The sequence below is a fragment of the Anastrepha ludens genome, chromosome 5, assembly GCF_028408465.1.
Source record: "Anastrepha ludens isolate Willacy chromosome 5, idAnaLude1.1, whole genome shotgun sequence".
NCBI classification, from domain to species: Eukaryota; Metazoa; Arthropoda; class Insecta; order Diptera; family Tephritidae; genus Anastrepha; species Anastrepha ludens.
This window is the reverse complement of record NC_071501.1, coordinates 28,930,001-28,946,006: the sequence shown is the minus strand read 5'-3', so window position 1 is coordinate 28,946,006 and position 16,006 is coordinate 28,930,001. Positions and strand designations below refer to the sequence as shown.

The 16,006-nt window shown below is 39.9% G+C and overlaps 1 protein-coding gene across 1 annotated transcript; it reads left to right on the top strand.

The window, feature by feature from the left end:
* The first annotated feature begins 2,066 nt into the window (after positions 1-2,066).
* LOC128865003 (male accessory gland serine protease inhibitor-like) lies at positions 2,067-2,604 on the top strand. Its single transcript, XM_054104842.1, has 2 exons — positions 2,067-2,225; positions 2,312-2,604. Exons 1-2 carry the CDS (start codon positions 2,144-2,146, stop codon positions 2,497-2,499), a joined length of 270 nt encoding a protein of 89 aa, XP_053960817.1. The 5' UTR covers positions 2,067-2,143; the 3' UTR covers positions 2,500-2,604.
* The last annotated feature ends 13,402 nt before the right edge of the window (positions 2,605-16,006 follow it).

Sequence of the window (16,006 nt, the reverse complement as noted above, 5' to 3'; positions counted from 1 at the left end):
ACGACAGCAAAATTAAAAAATTACCTACAGTAAGGTTTCGTTCAGACTTTTTACAAGGAGCCATAAGATCCGTCACAATACGCTCTACTTGGCTCACTTCACTAGAATTGCCCTCTTTTTCGCTGTAAATTTGACCATTTAAAGGATAAGAAGTTAAGGTATTGCTGGGCCACCATACCTTTACACCGTATTTCGCTGGTTTTGAAGGAATGTATTGAGAAAACTCGAGTGCGAACTCGTCATGCACCTTCCTGTTATGAAATCTTTAACGGGGTGGAATCGATTTCGTTTAAACGTTTACCAGTTCATTTAACAATTTCATATTTTTTCTGGAGGATCTATAATTTTACTGCTCCACTAAAATTTTTTGCCCTTGCATATAAACCCTCATACAAATCGGAAAGAAAAAGTTATTATCTGCCCACTGAGATACCACGAGCTCATGCACAAAAAAGTCTTCATGAGAGCGAAGATATTTCGAAAAAATATTAAGAGTTTTGAAAGGTCAGGAAGGCGAAAGGATCAATTAGAAAGCATCTCTCAAAACGTCATTATTTTCTTTCCGTTGCTTAAATTTTTTAACATATTTTGCAAACCTTTTGAACTTAAGCTCTCTTATCATCGAGCTGATAAATAAAAATGTTTTTTTTTTTTAATTTACTTTATTCATAAATCTCGATTTTTGTAGATATTTATCAACCGGCACAGCTCTTAATATGGGTCCAAAAATCTGGCGGAAGTCTTAAAGTATAATCTTTGAAATACCGAGTATTTTTTGGCAAAATTTGTTAAAAAACTACTTTTATTTCTACAAATTTAGAGGTACTCGCAAATCCGGTACAGCTCTTTATATCTGGTTTTTTTGGCGGAAATCTTAAAATACCAATTGACATCTCGAAACTTTTTTTTCGTAAGACACCCTAATGTATGTATGTATATAATTGACAGACGAGTTGAATACAATTAAATCCCTTTTCAAACAGATTTTCGTAAAGAATCCACCTTGGCTCAAACGCCCCTTTCCTATAAGGCAACGCACGCTGTGTTCTAAAAAAACCCGAATTGTTTATAAAAAAATGATAAAAAAAGTTTCGTTCGATAAACATACTACCTCAGAACCCTACTGCGAAATAATAATGGAATTTGGATGTAAATAAGTTTAAGAAAGATCTTTGGCCCAATAAGAATGGAGATGATGGTACCTATAGAACCCGATTGAACTCTGAACTGAACGATGTAACTCAGAACGAGACAGCTGTGCGTTTTGTTAAAGCACAGCGCATAAGATGGCTAGGTCATGTGATCCGTATGCCTGTTGACTGTACCGAGAAAGAAAGCCTTGACGGGAAAGCTAATGGGCGTGAAGGTCAAAGGCAGACCGAGCAACCGTTGCATAGACGCAGTGGAACACGATCTTAAGAAGCTGCGAATACGTAACTACGAAGCAACAGTTCAAGATAGACCGCTTTGGAGGAGCATTTTGAAGGAAGCTTTGACGCACCCCGAGTTGTAACGCTTTAGTGCGATCAGAAAATGTGTTTCACACAATGAGCTGCGATTGACTATTGTTTGTTGAACTTAGTAAATTTGTTCCGAAACAAATGAAATGCCTACTAATGTAGACGGTGATGATTGTTTATTCCGTACACAAAATTATGAGGGTCACAAGCGATTTTCATCGGGTTTAGAAACGCTTGGCGCCGATGAAAGGCCAGGTCATCCACAGAGTAGAATATCCCTGGAAAGCATTGAAAAGTTTCATGATTTTAATATGTAAAACTAAAAAGAAATTGTCTGTGAAAATACATGGAAATTATTCTCGAATATCGGATTGTAAATTTACCAAGCGCACTCTGAATGCCCCTACTGACCAACAAAAAATGCAATGCACTTTTTTATTTAATGCCATATTTAACTTTTGTTCAAAAACATATTTTCATAGTGATTAAATTTAGCCAAAAACAATGTAAATAAACAATGAAGGTTGCAAGCACAAAAAAAAAACAAGTGCACCTCCTCTTTATAAGCCAGCCATTTAATATAAAATTTTTCCCTATAAAAGCGCCCTCTGAGCACTTAAAATTTATTAGTAACTGGAATCACTTCTATCCAATACCAGGAGCTGTTTTTTTGATCGTTCACAATGAAGTTTCTTGCTTACTTTTTGATCTTAGCAGCTTGCGTTTTCCTTGACCAAACTGCAGCTCAGTGCCCGAATCAACCACGTAAGTAAAATGAAAATATATGCAAGTAATATTGAAATCTGTGTGGACCAATTATAAATATTTCTAAATAATTATTATATCCGCAGCACGCACCGTATGTGGTGGGCTACCTCATAGCGGAGTCGGTGGCAGAGGATGCATACCTGGCACCAGATGGTGGTACAATCCGGCAACTAGAAATTGTGCCAGCTTTCACTATTTTGGTTGTGGTGGTAATGCGAACCGTTACTGCTCACTTGCAGACTGCCGACAAAGATGTGTACCGCGTGGCTAGATTTTGACTTACAACTTTCACTTTGAATGTACTGCACTGCATGCGTGTATGTATGTATGTATATATGTCGGCAAAGCAATAATAAAGTAAAGAATCTCTTTGTAATCATAATCTGATTACTTCTGATTTCATTTCATTTAATAACATAGCTGTGGATGTATAATTGCGAACCACTCTAGGGCTGCTATTAAGTCAAAACCGAAAGTTAGTATCAATGAGTGCTGGTCAAACTCCAAAAAGATTTTGCTCAGACACAGTTAAAGCCTTAATCTTAATTTATTTGAAATACTTGAAATATTACTTATAACTTTCTTCCAAATACACCTCTGGTCTTGAAAACACGTTAGTAAATTTTATGAGCAACTTTTGTGTAGAAGATTTGAGCTATCTCGCTTCTACTTGAATGGGTCATTTTGATCCTCCTAAGCTTTGGGAAAGTTTTTTAAGCGGGCAGTTGGATAATTATTTGTATTATTATTATGAGGGAACTTAGTACTGCGGCCTCAAAGAGCAAAGAGCAGTAGGGCAGAAGTCCGGTTTGCTGAGGTAACGCAAAAATCAACTCACTTGGGATCTTTACGTTGGTCTATAACGACTATCTCACAGTACGGAGAATAAAGCTTATGATTTCTCTAACAAAATATACAGCACAAGTCTGTACTGGATACAAGGCCATAGTGGTGTTTCGAAATATAAGAAAGTGAACAAAGATACGAGGAAAGCGTCTAAGAAAAGATGAGATAGGTCCTTTATATCCTTCTTCACTCCGCTCGGGAGTATAGGGTCTCGACCAGACTCTTCTATCGTATGCGGTTCTGGACTGTTGTTTTTGCGCCGTTCTATGCGATATCGGCATCTGCTGGTTCGCGCAACATCGACCTTCACCAAGTGACCCTTGGCCGACCGCGACCTCTGCGCTCTTGAGGGTTTCAGTTCATTCTTGTGATACTTTCTGGTGGTTTTCTAAGCGTGTGACGTGTCCATCGCCACTTCCTGCATTTGATTTGGCTCCTTCTTGGCTCGTTGATCTGCTGTGGAGATAGTGTTCGGTCAGAATATTCCACAGATGATGCGGAGGCATTTGTAGACGAAAGATTGTAGCTTCAATATGATGGTGTTGTAGACCAGCTATCTTTCACTTCCGTTCAAAAATACAGACTCCACACATGAGCTGAATATTCACTGTTTAGTGCGCCTGGACATTTGCTAACTCGCCTATACTATAATGTGTTCGCCCAGACGCCGCCTTTGCTTAGTTTAGCCTGCAGTTGACATCTTCATCTGCTTCACTATCCCTCGTGATAGTGCAGCCGAGGGAGCAGAAGCTTTCAACAAATTACACCGGGCACCCGTCAATCAATATTTCTCTCTTTGCTGTGATTGACTCTCACATCTTTGGCCTTGGCAATGTTTACCTACCGTCCGACAGTGAATGCCAGCGTGACCAGTCGGTCCACCTTTGCTTGCATGCCCCAGTGAGTTTGTGACAGAGCAGGCAGATGTCATCGACGAAGTCCAGGTCCTCAACATGCCTGCTAAAACTCCATACAATACCTATTTTTGGTTCATAACGTCATCTAGGACGACGGCGAAGAGAACGGGCGACAGGCGACAACTTTGTCTTACGCTATCGTTGGTGGTATATGGGTCGCAGATGTTGCCGTTGTGGAGTATTGCCAGTTCGAAGGTCTCGTAAAGAGCTCTGATGAGACGGTTTATCTTGATAGCTTAAGTCCAACAAATTTGAATAAGAGTTTAGTTGAAGTCATGACTAAGAACAAGTGAACTAACCTTGAGACTTACAGACAGACTTTAAGGCAGCATCTGAAGGACGGGGGAAAAAGCGCGAGCTACTGGACTATTGGTCATCGTAGCCGAATGGGTTGGTGCGTGACTACCATTCGGAATTCACAGAGAGAACGAAGAAGAAATTTTTCTAATAGCAGTCACCCCTCGGCAGGCAATGACAACCCTCTGAGTGTATTTCTGCCATGAAAAAGTTCCTCATAAAAAATATCTGCCGTTCGGAGTCGGCTTGAAACTGTAGGTCACTCCATTTGCGGAGCAACATCAAAACGTACACCACAAATTAGGAGGAGGAGTTCGGACAAACACCCAAAAAATACGTGCCAATTATATGTGCATACATACTGGACTATTGGACATGTAATTGGACAATTGAAATTTGAATAGGTCCAGCCAAGGAGCACCAAGAGATTTGGGGGCTCCCAAAACACTCAGGCTAAAAAGTCCATTGTATTAAGAGCTCTAGAAAGAGGGCCGATAGTCAAGGAGGAAAGGAGAAAAGTATCAGAGAAAGAGATAAGAAAGAATAGAGAGAGAGAAAGACAAAGTTGGTTAGTCCTGTGAGAATTTTCCAAATTCTTTAGTAAATCTGTAAATATCCTCCAGTTTGAGAGAACAAATCGGTACCCAAAATTCGTAGCCATGCTCTAGGACACTCACAGAGAAAGTGCTCAGTGCTCTTCGCCTCCTCCATGCAAGACAGGCTCATCGGGTCCTCAATGATTCCAAAGGTGGTCATATGCTGACTCAATGGGTTGTATTCTGTAATAATACCGACCATCAACCGAACATCTTTCGTTCCAAATTGTAGTAGAGAGTTTCATAGTTTTCTGTTCTGAGTTGTCACAAAACACTTTGCAGTTCTGCAGCGTTCTAGACCGGACCATCGCTCTTTATGTAAATTGCATATATCATCGCTGATCCAATTAATGATTCCTGCGGAACTGATTCCGATTATTGGCTCTGGTCCCTGGAACCGCTAATTCAGGGTTGGTCAATTCATCGGCGATTTCGTTTCCTTCGATAAGACCTTAGTAATTCTTGAGGATTGTACAGAGTACACTTAAGTTCCAGTCGCTTGGCAAGTCTCGTTTCCTTGAACACCGGAGTGTCCTGCAACCCATATAAGTACAAGCCTGTTCTGTCTTGCGTCAGAATTAAGCTTCTTCTTACATTCTTGAACAATCTTCGAGGTTTGCCTCGCGTTCTCCAGGGTCTTCAGTGCAGTCTGACTGTAATTGAATACTCCAATCCGTTTCCCGCTCCATCTCCTCTTGATTATCCATTCGAATACCTACAGGATGGCAAAAATTTCCTTATTATCTACTATCGTTTAAGGCAAGTGTTTAGTGAACTGTAAGTGCTGCCCAATTGCAAATTTAGTTCAAAGAATAAAGACGCCATTACGCTGGTTACTTTCACTTCCTGTTATGGTAATAGATTACTATGCATTCGGGTTCCTATCACACGATTTTGTCTTTATTGATGTGGAGCAATTCTGAATTTATCTGTCTATAGCTAAAAAGGAATGTATGTCAAACTCCATATAAGTGTGCCTGCCTGACCTAGTGAGGCTTGCTGTCTACCAATATAAAATGGTTGAGTAATTCGTAATGCCTAAAAGCCCTGTCAGTTGCATTCTCACATGCAAACTGACACTTTAACTTTACTTAGCTCATCAATAGATGCGCTGTGAATACTTAGCATTCCATCAATCAAACTAAAGTACGCAGTATGCACGAGAGAGGAAAAGCAGACTGAGGTAGAGAGATAGATAGAGAGAGACAGGAAATTTGACAACGCACTTTGCGAGCAGTAACACACACACACACTCACACATGTAGGACATGCAGTGATGCGAAAATGCACTTTATGTGTCATAACGAGGAAGAGGAAGCGAAAAAAAGCCCAAATCTAAATTGAAGTATGTGGCAGAAGAGAGGTTGTAAAAGCAGCAACAACACGTGATACATTGAAAATGTCACAAGCACTTAAACGATATGATGTTGATGGTTTATGCTGGCTATGAAAAAACGATATGATCCAGCATTTTCGCACCGTGGCATGCTGCCGTGGTTCAACCGAATTTTCAACACCTGTCACACATACATACTCGCGCTCACATGCTTGTCGAGTGGCAAGTAGAGAGCAGCAAAGGAGATGAAAATGAAATGACAGGCAAACAACGGCATACCTGTCATATTAACGTCAGCATATGGTTAAGTAATAAAAGACGAGGAATGAGGCGAAAATTTCTTACGCAACAATTCTGCTCGCTGGAACTTACGGATAGGCAGCAATTTAAATATGAATTACTCTTAATGCGAATAAATAAATTTTAATATGCAGCGCACATTTTCAATGAACAGCCGCACATGGCATGGATGTGCTTAAGTGCAGTTTCGCACATAAAAAATTCGGACACCAAAAAAAAAAAACGCTAAACCTTTGCTTTATTGCTTTTTATGTGCGAATTTTTTCTGTTCTTTCTTCTGGGATGCTTTTATTTCTAATTTATGGGTCCCAAAGAAGGCATGTGAAGCGGATCTCCTATGGATGTGATTGTAATAGATGGCGCTAAAGGAATCCTCCTATCAGAAAATGCTATAAATTTTGCGATTGGCCCCTAATGTCAGTTCTGTTTTGACATTTGTGTAGTAAACACATGCGAAATACACGTTAATAAACAATGTTACGCTACATTGCTCCAGAACGCGGAATATTGCTGACTATTTATTTGGCCAATAATCGGTCGGTGACTTTGGCACAACGTGAATTTCGTCGCAGATTTCCTCGCCGTCCAACGCCTACTGGTGAAACACTGCGACGTTTATCCGCTCGCCTCGAAGAGACTGCCACAACACGAGATGCTGCCAAGCGTGGCAGACCCCGGACTAGCCGTTCTGCAGAGAATATTGCTGCTGTAGCCGAGGATGTCATGGAAGCGCCGTCGACATCGACCAGACGACGTGCCACGCAAATGGGTATCAGTCGACGGTCTTTACAGCGAGTTTTCGTACATGATTTGAAGATGTTTTCGTACAAAGTCCAGACGGTGCATCAGACCGCCAATCGCGTCTAACACACGCTCAAGCCATCCTTAATCACCACCAAGAGGAAGATGATTTTTCATCAAAAATAATCATGAGTGATGAGGCCCATTTCGCGGGCCAAACGGTTACTGTGAATGGTGAGCGCTACAGAGCAATGATCAACGAGTTCTTTTTGCCCCAACTTGATGAATAGGGATTGGAAAGCATGTGGTTCCAACAGGACGGTGCAACGGCACACACTGCACGTGCCACAACCGATATGTTGAAGGATGCATTTCACGGGCGCCTAATCTCCCGTTTTGGCGATTTGCACTGGCCAGCCAGATTGCCTTATTTGACCGGATCTATACTTCTTTTTGTGGAGCTTTTTGAAGTCGCGGGTTTATGTCAACAAGCCTCAGACTCCTGCAGCTCTTAAAGACATTATCCGTCAAGAATGTGAGGACCTATCGCCGGAAGTTTTGGCCAAAGTGATGGAAAATGCAATAAAAAGGGCTCAAATGGCAATCAACTGTGGCGGCGGCCATTTACATGACATCATATTCTCGACTTGATGTAAAAAAAAATTAAAAGACCAAATAAAAATAATCCACAAGGAGAATCAAAGTTTTTCATTTTTTGTTTTAAATTACAACCAAAAAACATCGCAAGGTTACTTTTGCGCCACTTTGCATTTACGAACAGACAACAAGCACGAATGCCTGAGGTAAGATTCGAGGCGAATCCAAAGAGACGACTAGTCGATACCGAACAACGATATTGCACCTTTCCGATGCGCCATTAGTAACGTATAACCCCCATATGCTACTAAGAGAGGAACTTAGGAATACTTTTAGCAGTCCCAGGGTGACAGCAGCCGAGAGGGAGGAATGTTATAGTAAGACGGTGCTTTTGATGATGTTTCTGATATTTTCGATTTTAAAGTCCTCTGACAAAAACAAAAAAGACAGTACTCTATGAACTTGTTCACGGATGCCTCGAAATTGGATGACAAAGTTGATGGTTGAGTGTTTGGCGAGGAACACTCTATCGAGCTTTTGTATTGTGTTCTAAGCGTAGAAGCATTGAATGGCTGCTTTCAAGAAAATATATGTACATATTTTCGACACAGCGATCCGAGCAGCTATCAGGATGTTGGCTGGTTGGTGGTGTGCTCGATACTATTTGGGGAATAATTAACTCCCTTTCGATCGCCCTCGAATACTTTTATATCAAGCTTATATGAGTACCTACCACACGGACATTGCAAGAAACTGCTTGGCAGATAATTTAGTTAAGCAGGAACCCCAGGAGGAGGAAAGGTAAAACGAAAGTTCGCGTCTCCTTAGCTATCTATTGTCTGTTCCCTTATAGATGGGATGCATGCGCATCTGACAAACAATTTGGCTTCAGACGGGCTAGATTGACTGTGGACGTTATTAGAACGGTGACAAATATAGCGCGAGACGCCATTAGCGGAGGACACACACGGATGAAGTTCTGTGCAATTATCATGCTAGCCGTCAAAAATGCGTTCAATTCGGCGAGGTGGTCAAACATTTTGCTATCTCTAAGAAATCTCCAAGTCCTTGGATATCTTATACGCCTAATACGAAGCTACTTAAGGGATAGAATCTTGCAGTAGATTTGGATGACGGTCTAAAGACATATAAAGTCACTGGTGGCGTCCCTCAGGGATCAGTCCTTGGACCCTCACTGTGGAATGACATGAACGACAGAGTACTTAGGTTAAAACTGCCGGATAAAGCCACACTAGTAGGCAACTGGTAGGTCACAGACAAGAAGCTAGACCACCTGCAGGAGAAGTATAATGATGCAGCAGCTAGGGTCCAACTATGGCTTTCTGCAGCGGGGCTGAAGTTGGCTGTACAAAAAACAGAAGCGGTCCTCGTAACAGCGCGAAGAAAAAAAGAGTGCATGAAATTGCGAATAGGTGGCGATGAAATACTGTCGCAAGAGGCAATAAAGTATTTAAGCAACATTTAGCAACTGTGGGTTCCAAAGCAGCGGCAGTCAATGGTGCTCTTACAAGAATTCTTCTAAACATAGGCGGATCGCAAGGCGCCAGAAGGCACCTCCTGGTAAGTGTGGTGAATTCAGTTATCTTATATGTTCCTATATGGGCAGGAGCTAAGCCATCGAATGTTAGACCAGTAGCTCAAGTGCACCGGCGCGAAAAGCACTAAGAGTCGCGTGCGCATACAGGACCGTATCAGACGACGCGGTTTGCGCCCAATAGATGTATTTGTGCAGGAAATGGGACAACTTTATGAAAGACAAGGAGTAAAGCCGACAACTGAACCGAAAGCTGCAGAACGTCTGCATTCGTTAGAAAAACGACAAAGCAGATGGGACTCGTCTGTTAACGGTTGTTGGACCTATAGACTTATCACCAAAATTAGCCAATGGGTGACCAGAAGGCACAGTGACGTAGATTACTATTTACCCCAAATATTGAGCGGCCACGGATTTTTCTTGGAGTACCTCCACCGTTTTCACATGGAAGACACTTCGTTCTAACCAAGCTGCAACAATGCTATAGAAAGCGCGGAGCACGTGTTCTTCTGCTGCGATCGTTTCAACGAGGAACGCCGGACGCTTGAGTTAGTCTTGGGCGAACAGCTGAGTCCACACAACTTAATCAATAACATGTGCGCATCACATGACTGTTGGAACGCAGTTAAATGCTTTGCAAATACTGCACCTGCAACGCGCGGAGTGGCAGCACAAAATGCAGGGAAAAACAAATCAGCCCTCGATAGGAGGTGGACTGTCTACGAACTGACGACAAATAACAGACGGTCGAGTCATGTGCTCACGACGGCATAAGACGGTATAATACAACCGCAACATCTTCTTTGCTGCAGATGCAAAAGAAACCTCGATAGCGTATAACATACATACGCCCATGTCAGAGGAACCTGAGAGCATGCCACACATACCACTAGTATGACGGCACTGAGACATAAGAAGACGAGCCTATAGCATGAAGCTGGCTACAAATATGGTGCACCCAGACGTGGGTAAATAGTATTGGTCCATTTAATGGACACCGTTCTGGGCCTTCCCGAAGTAATGCAAGGGAAGGGAGACTCCCCAGAAGAGAAGGAGGGATTGTTTTAGTGTCTACACCATTTCACGCAGTTGACGACGGTCGCTGTAAGTTCGAAGGCATTTTAAATCCTCCACACCCACCACAAAAAAAATGGAATACATGCCTAATCAGCAAGCGTTGAGCAAGAACATTGACTGGTAAGGTGGCGAGATCCGTCTTCGGCTACGACGGCCGAAATAGTTGGACGAAATATACACATTTGTGTAAATATCTTTTTCTTCCAGTCAACCTTTTGGGGTCCGTAAGCACAACACTTTTTTTTTTTTCTTTTTTTTTTTTGTCGGGACAACTAACAAGTGCAGCACTCAGACATTAATTGAGTCCATTGTACTACACTTGGATTCCCTTTTAATTTTCTTTAAATCTACCCGATCTCCGAAGAAATCTGAGTAGCTCTTGTGGTGCCAGGGAGCCAAGATGGTCGCTTTTTAACACATCAGTGCCAAAGACCTCAAACCTGATTCGAGCGAAGTCGGGGCAGACACACAGGAAGTGGTCTGCCGTCTCATCCTCCTCTTCACAAGCTGGGCAGAGTACACTGTCTGAGATGCCCAACCTTTCCATGTGCTTTGCCCACAGAAAGTGGCCCTTCATCAGTCCAACCAGCCGTATGCACTCCCCTCTGCTTAATGACAGAAGGGTTTGCGACAGTCGATCAGACATGACAGGTAACATCAGTTTAGTCCATCTGCAACCTCTCTCAACCTGCCAAGCTCGCTTGTGGGCAAAATACTTAATCTGACAGGATTTGAAGTGGTACAGGGGTAGAAGTGATCGGGGAAGCTTTTCCGGCTGCTACTTTTGATACTTATTGCACAGGCGCTTTCCTATAGAATTCTTGTTTTTAGCTGCACTATTTTCACGAGGATAAGATTCAATCACCGCTGCCGCCGTAGCCGAATGGGTTGATGCGTGACTATAATCCGGTAGAGCACGGGTTCGAAACTTATTGTGGGTACGAAAAAACAATTGATAGATAAAGTATTCTCGAATGTCCCTCCGCAGAAATTAGTGTATTTCTGCCATGAAAAAAGTTTCTCATAAAAAACCAACTGCTTGATTGATTTCGACTTTATTAAAGCATTCGTCTTTTATTTTGATATTCATAGGCGTTTGAATGTCAAGAGATTACTGAAAAGATTCCTACCGAATTCTTGAAAGAGTAAAAGACATTGATCCGATTTATGGAAGACAAAAAATCAAATAATAAAAATATTGAAAGAATAACTAAGGAGGTACTAAATTCAGTTCAAACCCAAACACATTTCAGTAATTTTAATTTGGGCTGGCTGTTAGTTTTTGGAACCAAAAAAACTCACAGCTAATGAAAGGTGTAGGGGATGGTGGAGGAAAGTCACTGATCGCCATTCACTTGGGAGTGGTCAGGACGATTCTTCTACATATGTTTCAAGCAGCTCACAACTTCCGCGATTAGCCCAAGTATCCTCTGGGTAGCTTCCGAACACCTGGTAAAAGGCGAAGCATTCCAGGATAGCTGGTTGTGGGCTGGGTTAGGGACCTGCCACGTAAAAATCTGTTATCCGATTGCAGGAATATTTATGTCACATCATTTTGATGTTTGGATGGTTCGACAGAAATTGCTAAATCGAATTATCTTCGCATTCTAAGCCTTTTGATATACGTAAATATGCCTACGTCTATCTCAAAAAAAGCCTTGAACGCGCGAGTAGAAAATTTTGCAGCAGTCTTCTGTCCACAAATGTTTTGATCAGTACACGTGTATGTATGTATGTTTGTCTTATGCATACCTATGTACGCACTATCAATCTGCAACCCACTTTGCATGCCAATGTTGCAATTTACGTACGACTACTGCAAATGTAGAATACCACCACATACAAACATACCCATTCAAGTACACTGTTCCGAACACATACACACAAATATGTGGGTGACTATTTTTAAGTAAGCGTAAATGAAAGGTAAGAAATCTTTGTCTGCTCTGAAATTTGCTGAAAATGAAGTGGAAGTAAAAGGAAAATGTCAATGAAAATGACCTTCAGGGTATTTGATGAGCAACAGTGGCGTTGGAGTCATGCAGGAATGCGGTGCAGTCAGCAATTTTCAATCGCTCTGTGGTTGAACCACTCGAACGGCTATTAAAAAAAATGAGAGTACAAAAAATGAAAAATTTAACAAAAATCGTTAGAGAAGCAAGAAAATAGAAATACAAGAGAGATGAGTTAACAATGCAATTTTCCACTGTTACACCTGCATTCCATTACCGGTGTCTTCTGGTATCTGACTATTTAGTAAATGCATTTAAAGAGTCAATAAAAAAACGACAAAACGACTGACAATGCAGTAGAAAATAATTCGGTTAATTTGTAGGTAGGATAGAGTGAAAGAGGTTAGAGTAGTTAAATAAAAGTAAGCTAAGTGAAAAGAGGGAGATGAAGCAGTCGCCAAGAGCTGTGGCCTGAATACTTGAGCGACAGTGGACCAGCATGGCGTATACGTATTCTGACATTCTGGTTGTGTAGCTTAGAAAAATTTTATAATATTAAAATACTAAGTATTTGTGTTATGTGACAAAAGTTGTATTAATAATTTTGTTTATAATTGAAGGCTCTTAATTAATTTTTGCATTTTTTTTTATTTAGGATTCATAGTTTATGATTTACGAGATTTAACTTATAATTATTATTATTTATGTTTTATAAACTAGGATTTTTGATATAATACTAATGCGATTAACAACTAATTATGATTTGGGACTTATGATTTATGGTTAATGATTTAGGATTTCCTCTTTTATAACTAGAATTATGATTTATGGCTCACAATTTTTGATTTATGATTTATGACTTAAGATATGTGATTTCTGATTAATTTTTTATAATCAATGATTTTACAAAAAGCATATTGAATTTTTCTCCCGTGAACGATCGTATATGTTATTTAAGATTGCAAGGTAAATTTCAAAATAAAACTATTCTAAGTATATATGCACCTACAAACGATAGCACTGATGCTATAAAAGATAAATTCTATGACGACCATGGTGACGTAACCAACAATATTTGCAAATACGACATTTTAGTGATTGTAGGCGATTATAATGCAAAAGTAGGAATGGAAGAAGGCATCATCGATAAAGTTGCGGGAAAATTCTCTAAACACAACCACACAAATGACAATGGTACACGAATGTGTAATGCGAGTGCCCACGGGTTAGTTGTCAGTAGTACAGCCTTCAAGTACAAACAAATTCATCTTCAAACTTGGAAAATGTCGGGCCGCAATATGGCTAATCAGATCGATTATATACTTGCTGACAAAAGACATGCTACATCGGTCATAGATGTGAGATCATATAGAGGCGCTTGCTGCGACACATATCACTATCTCGTGGCAGCTAAGTTACGACAACAAATTTCAATAGTAAATGACAACAAAGGCTATAAAAAATTAAAGTGGAATACAGATGAACTTATAAATAATGAAGATATGAAAGCAAAGTACAAAGATACGATTGAAAACATTTTATTTAATGAAAATAGCACAAATAATGACTCAATTGTATTAGATATTGAAGATCAATGGAATAAACTGAAAGCTGCAATCATAAAAACCGCAAAGAATATTATTGGAGAGAAGAGATCAGTAATGAACGAATGGTATGGTGAGGAATGCAGAGCAGCTAATTAGACGAAAAAGGAAGCTAGACTAAAATATATGGAAAGAAACACACGTACAAATAGATTATATTATGAAAATAAAAGAAAAGAAGCTAAGAAAATAATGCGAAAAAAGAAAAAAACATACATTAAGTGGCAAATTGAACAAATTGAAAGCGATTTTAGAAACAAAAATATCAGAGCTATGTATCAGAACATTAAAAAACAGACTAAAACATTTCAACCTCGAACAAATATATGCAAAGCAAAGGATGGTTCCATAATCAGCGAAAAACAACAAGTAATAGATAGATGGAAAGAATATTTCAACGAACTACTTAACAAGGAAAACTACGATAATACAATTAAGGAGGAACAAGTAGTACATACGGCCGAAATCTATGTTGAACAACTTAGCTTTGACGAAGAACTAACTAACTTAAAAACCATAAAAGCTGTGGTGAAGATGGAATACCCGCAGAACTTCTGAAATATGGTGGACATGAACTACATAAACAAATATTCACCTTTGTAAACCAAATATGGCATTCAAATGAAATACCCACAGGATGGGCATCAAGCATAATAGTACCTATACACAAAAAAGGACATAAAACTGAATGCCAAATTACAGAGGCATTTCTTTACTTAATACAGGTTATAAAGTATTTACTAACATTCCATTTGAAAGACTGAATATTTATGCTGAAGACATCCTAGACGATTACCAATGTTATTTTAGAAACAACCGCTCAACGATTGATCAAGGTTTTACTGTCCACTAGATATTGGAAAAGTTTTAATAATATAAAATTGATATTGTATATTTTGCCTATTTGTTGACTTCAAACAGGCATTTGACAATATAAATAGAAAAGAAATAAAATACTGCTTTCAGAAAATTGGAATACCTTTGAAGTTAATTAATTTGATTCTCTGTACATTATCGAACACAACAAGTAAAGTACTGGTACAAGGAAGCCTATCAGACCCATTCGAAATCATATCCGGAGTAAAACAAGGAGTTTAGTATTCAATCTAATGCTACACCCGACTGTTGAAGAAATAAACCCGAATGGAACATTATTTAATAACGATTTTCAGATATGTGCCTACCCTGATGATATTCTTATTATGGCTAAAGACAGAAACACTCTTACACGCGTCTTTAAATTTATTGACAAAAATGTAAAAGCTCTGGGACTACATGTAAATATCGAGAAAACCAAATACATGATTCGGTCAGCCAACAAGACGACACGCGATGACCTAAGTATAAACAACTTTGTTTTCGAAAATATCACTGAATTTAAATACTTGTGTTTTAAACTCTCAGCGATCATAAAACTATTTAAATCAAAAGATTTGTCCAGAGCACAGAAAATAAGAATGTACAAAGCACTGATTCGATCCGTCCTTACATATGGCGCAGAAATATGGACGCTGAGAACAAATGATATTCATCAGCTGATGTGCTTCGAAAGACGTATCATAAGGAAAATATATGGTCCGGTTGCAACAATAAATGGCAGCTACCGCATTCGCTACAACAATGAAATCGAAGAAATCGTTCAAAAACAAAATGTAATACGTTTTATCAAAGCCCAACGAATTAGATGGATTGGGCACATACTGCGCATGCCGAAAGATGCTAGGAAAGCTTTTATTTTAACACCCATTGGAGGAAGAAAGAGAGGAAGCCCACGAAACCGATGGTTAGATGCCGTCGAATCAGATCTTAAGCAAATGAACGTACACAACTGGGGAGATGTAGTCATGGATAGAATAAAGTGGAGAAAAATTGTTGATGAAGCTATGGTCCACCACGGATTGTGAAGCTAAGAAGAAGAAGAAGGTTTTACAATTAACGATTTCTTTTTGTAATTCGTGTT

Bases quoted from the DNA above. Each gene is read 5' to 3' on its own strand.
- LOC128865003 (XM_054104842.1), top strand. From the start codon at position 2,144: ATGAAGTTTCTTGCTTACTTTTTGATCTTAGCAGCTTGCGTTTTCCTT. The intron at 2,226-2,311 runs GTAAGTAAAATG...TTATATCCGCAG, and splicing joins TCAGTGCCCGAATCAACCAC to CACGCACCGTATGTGGTGGG.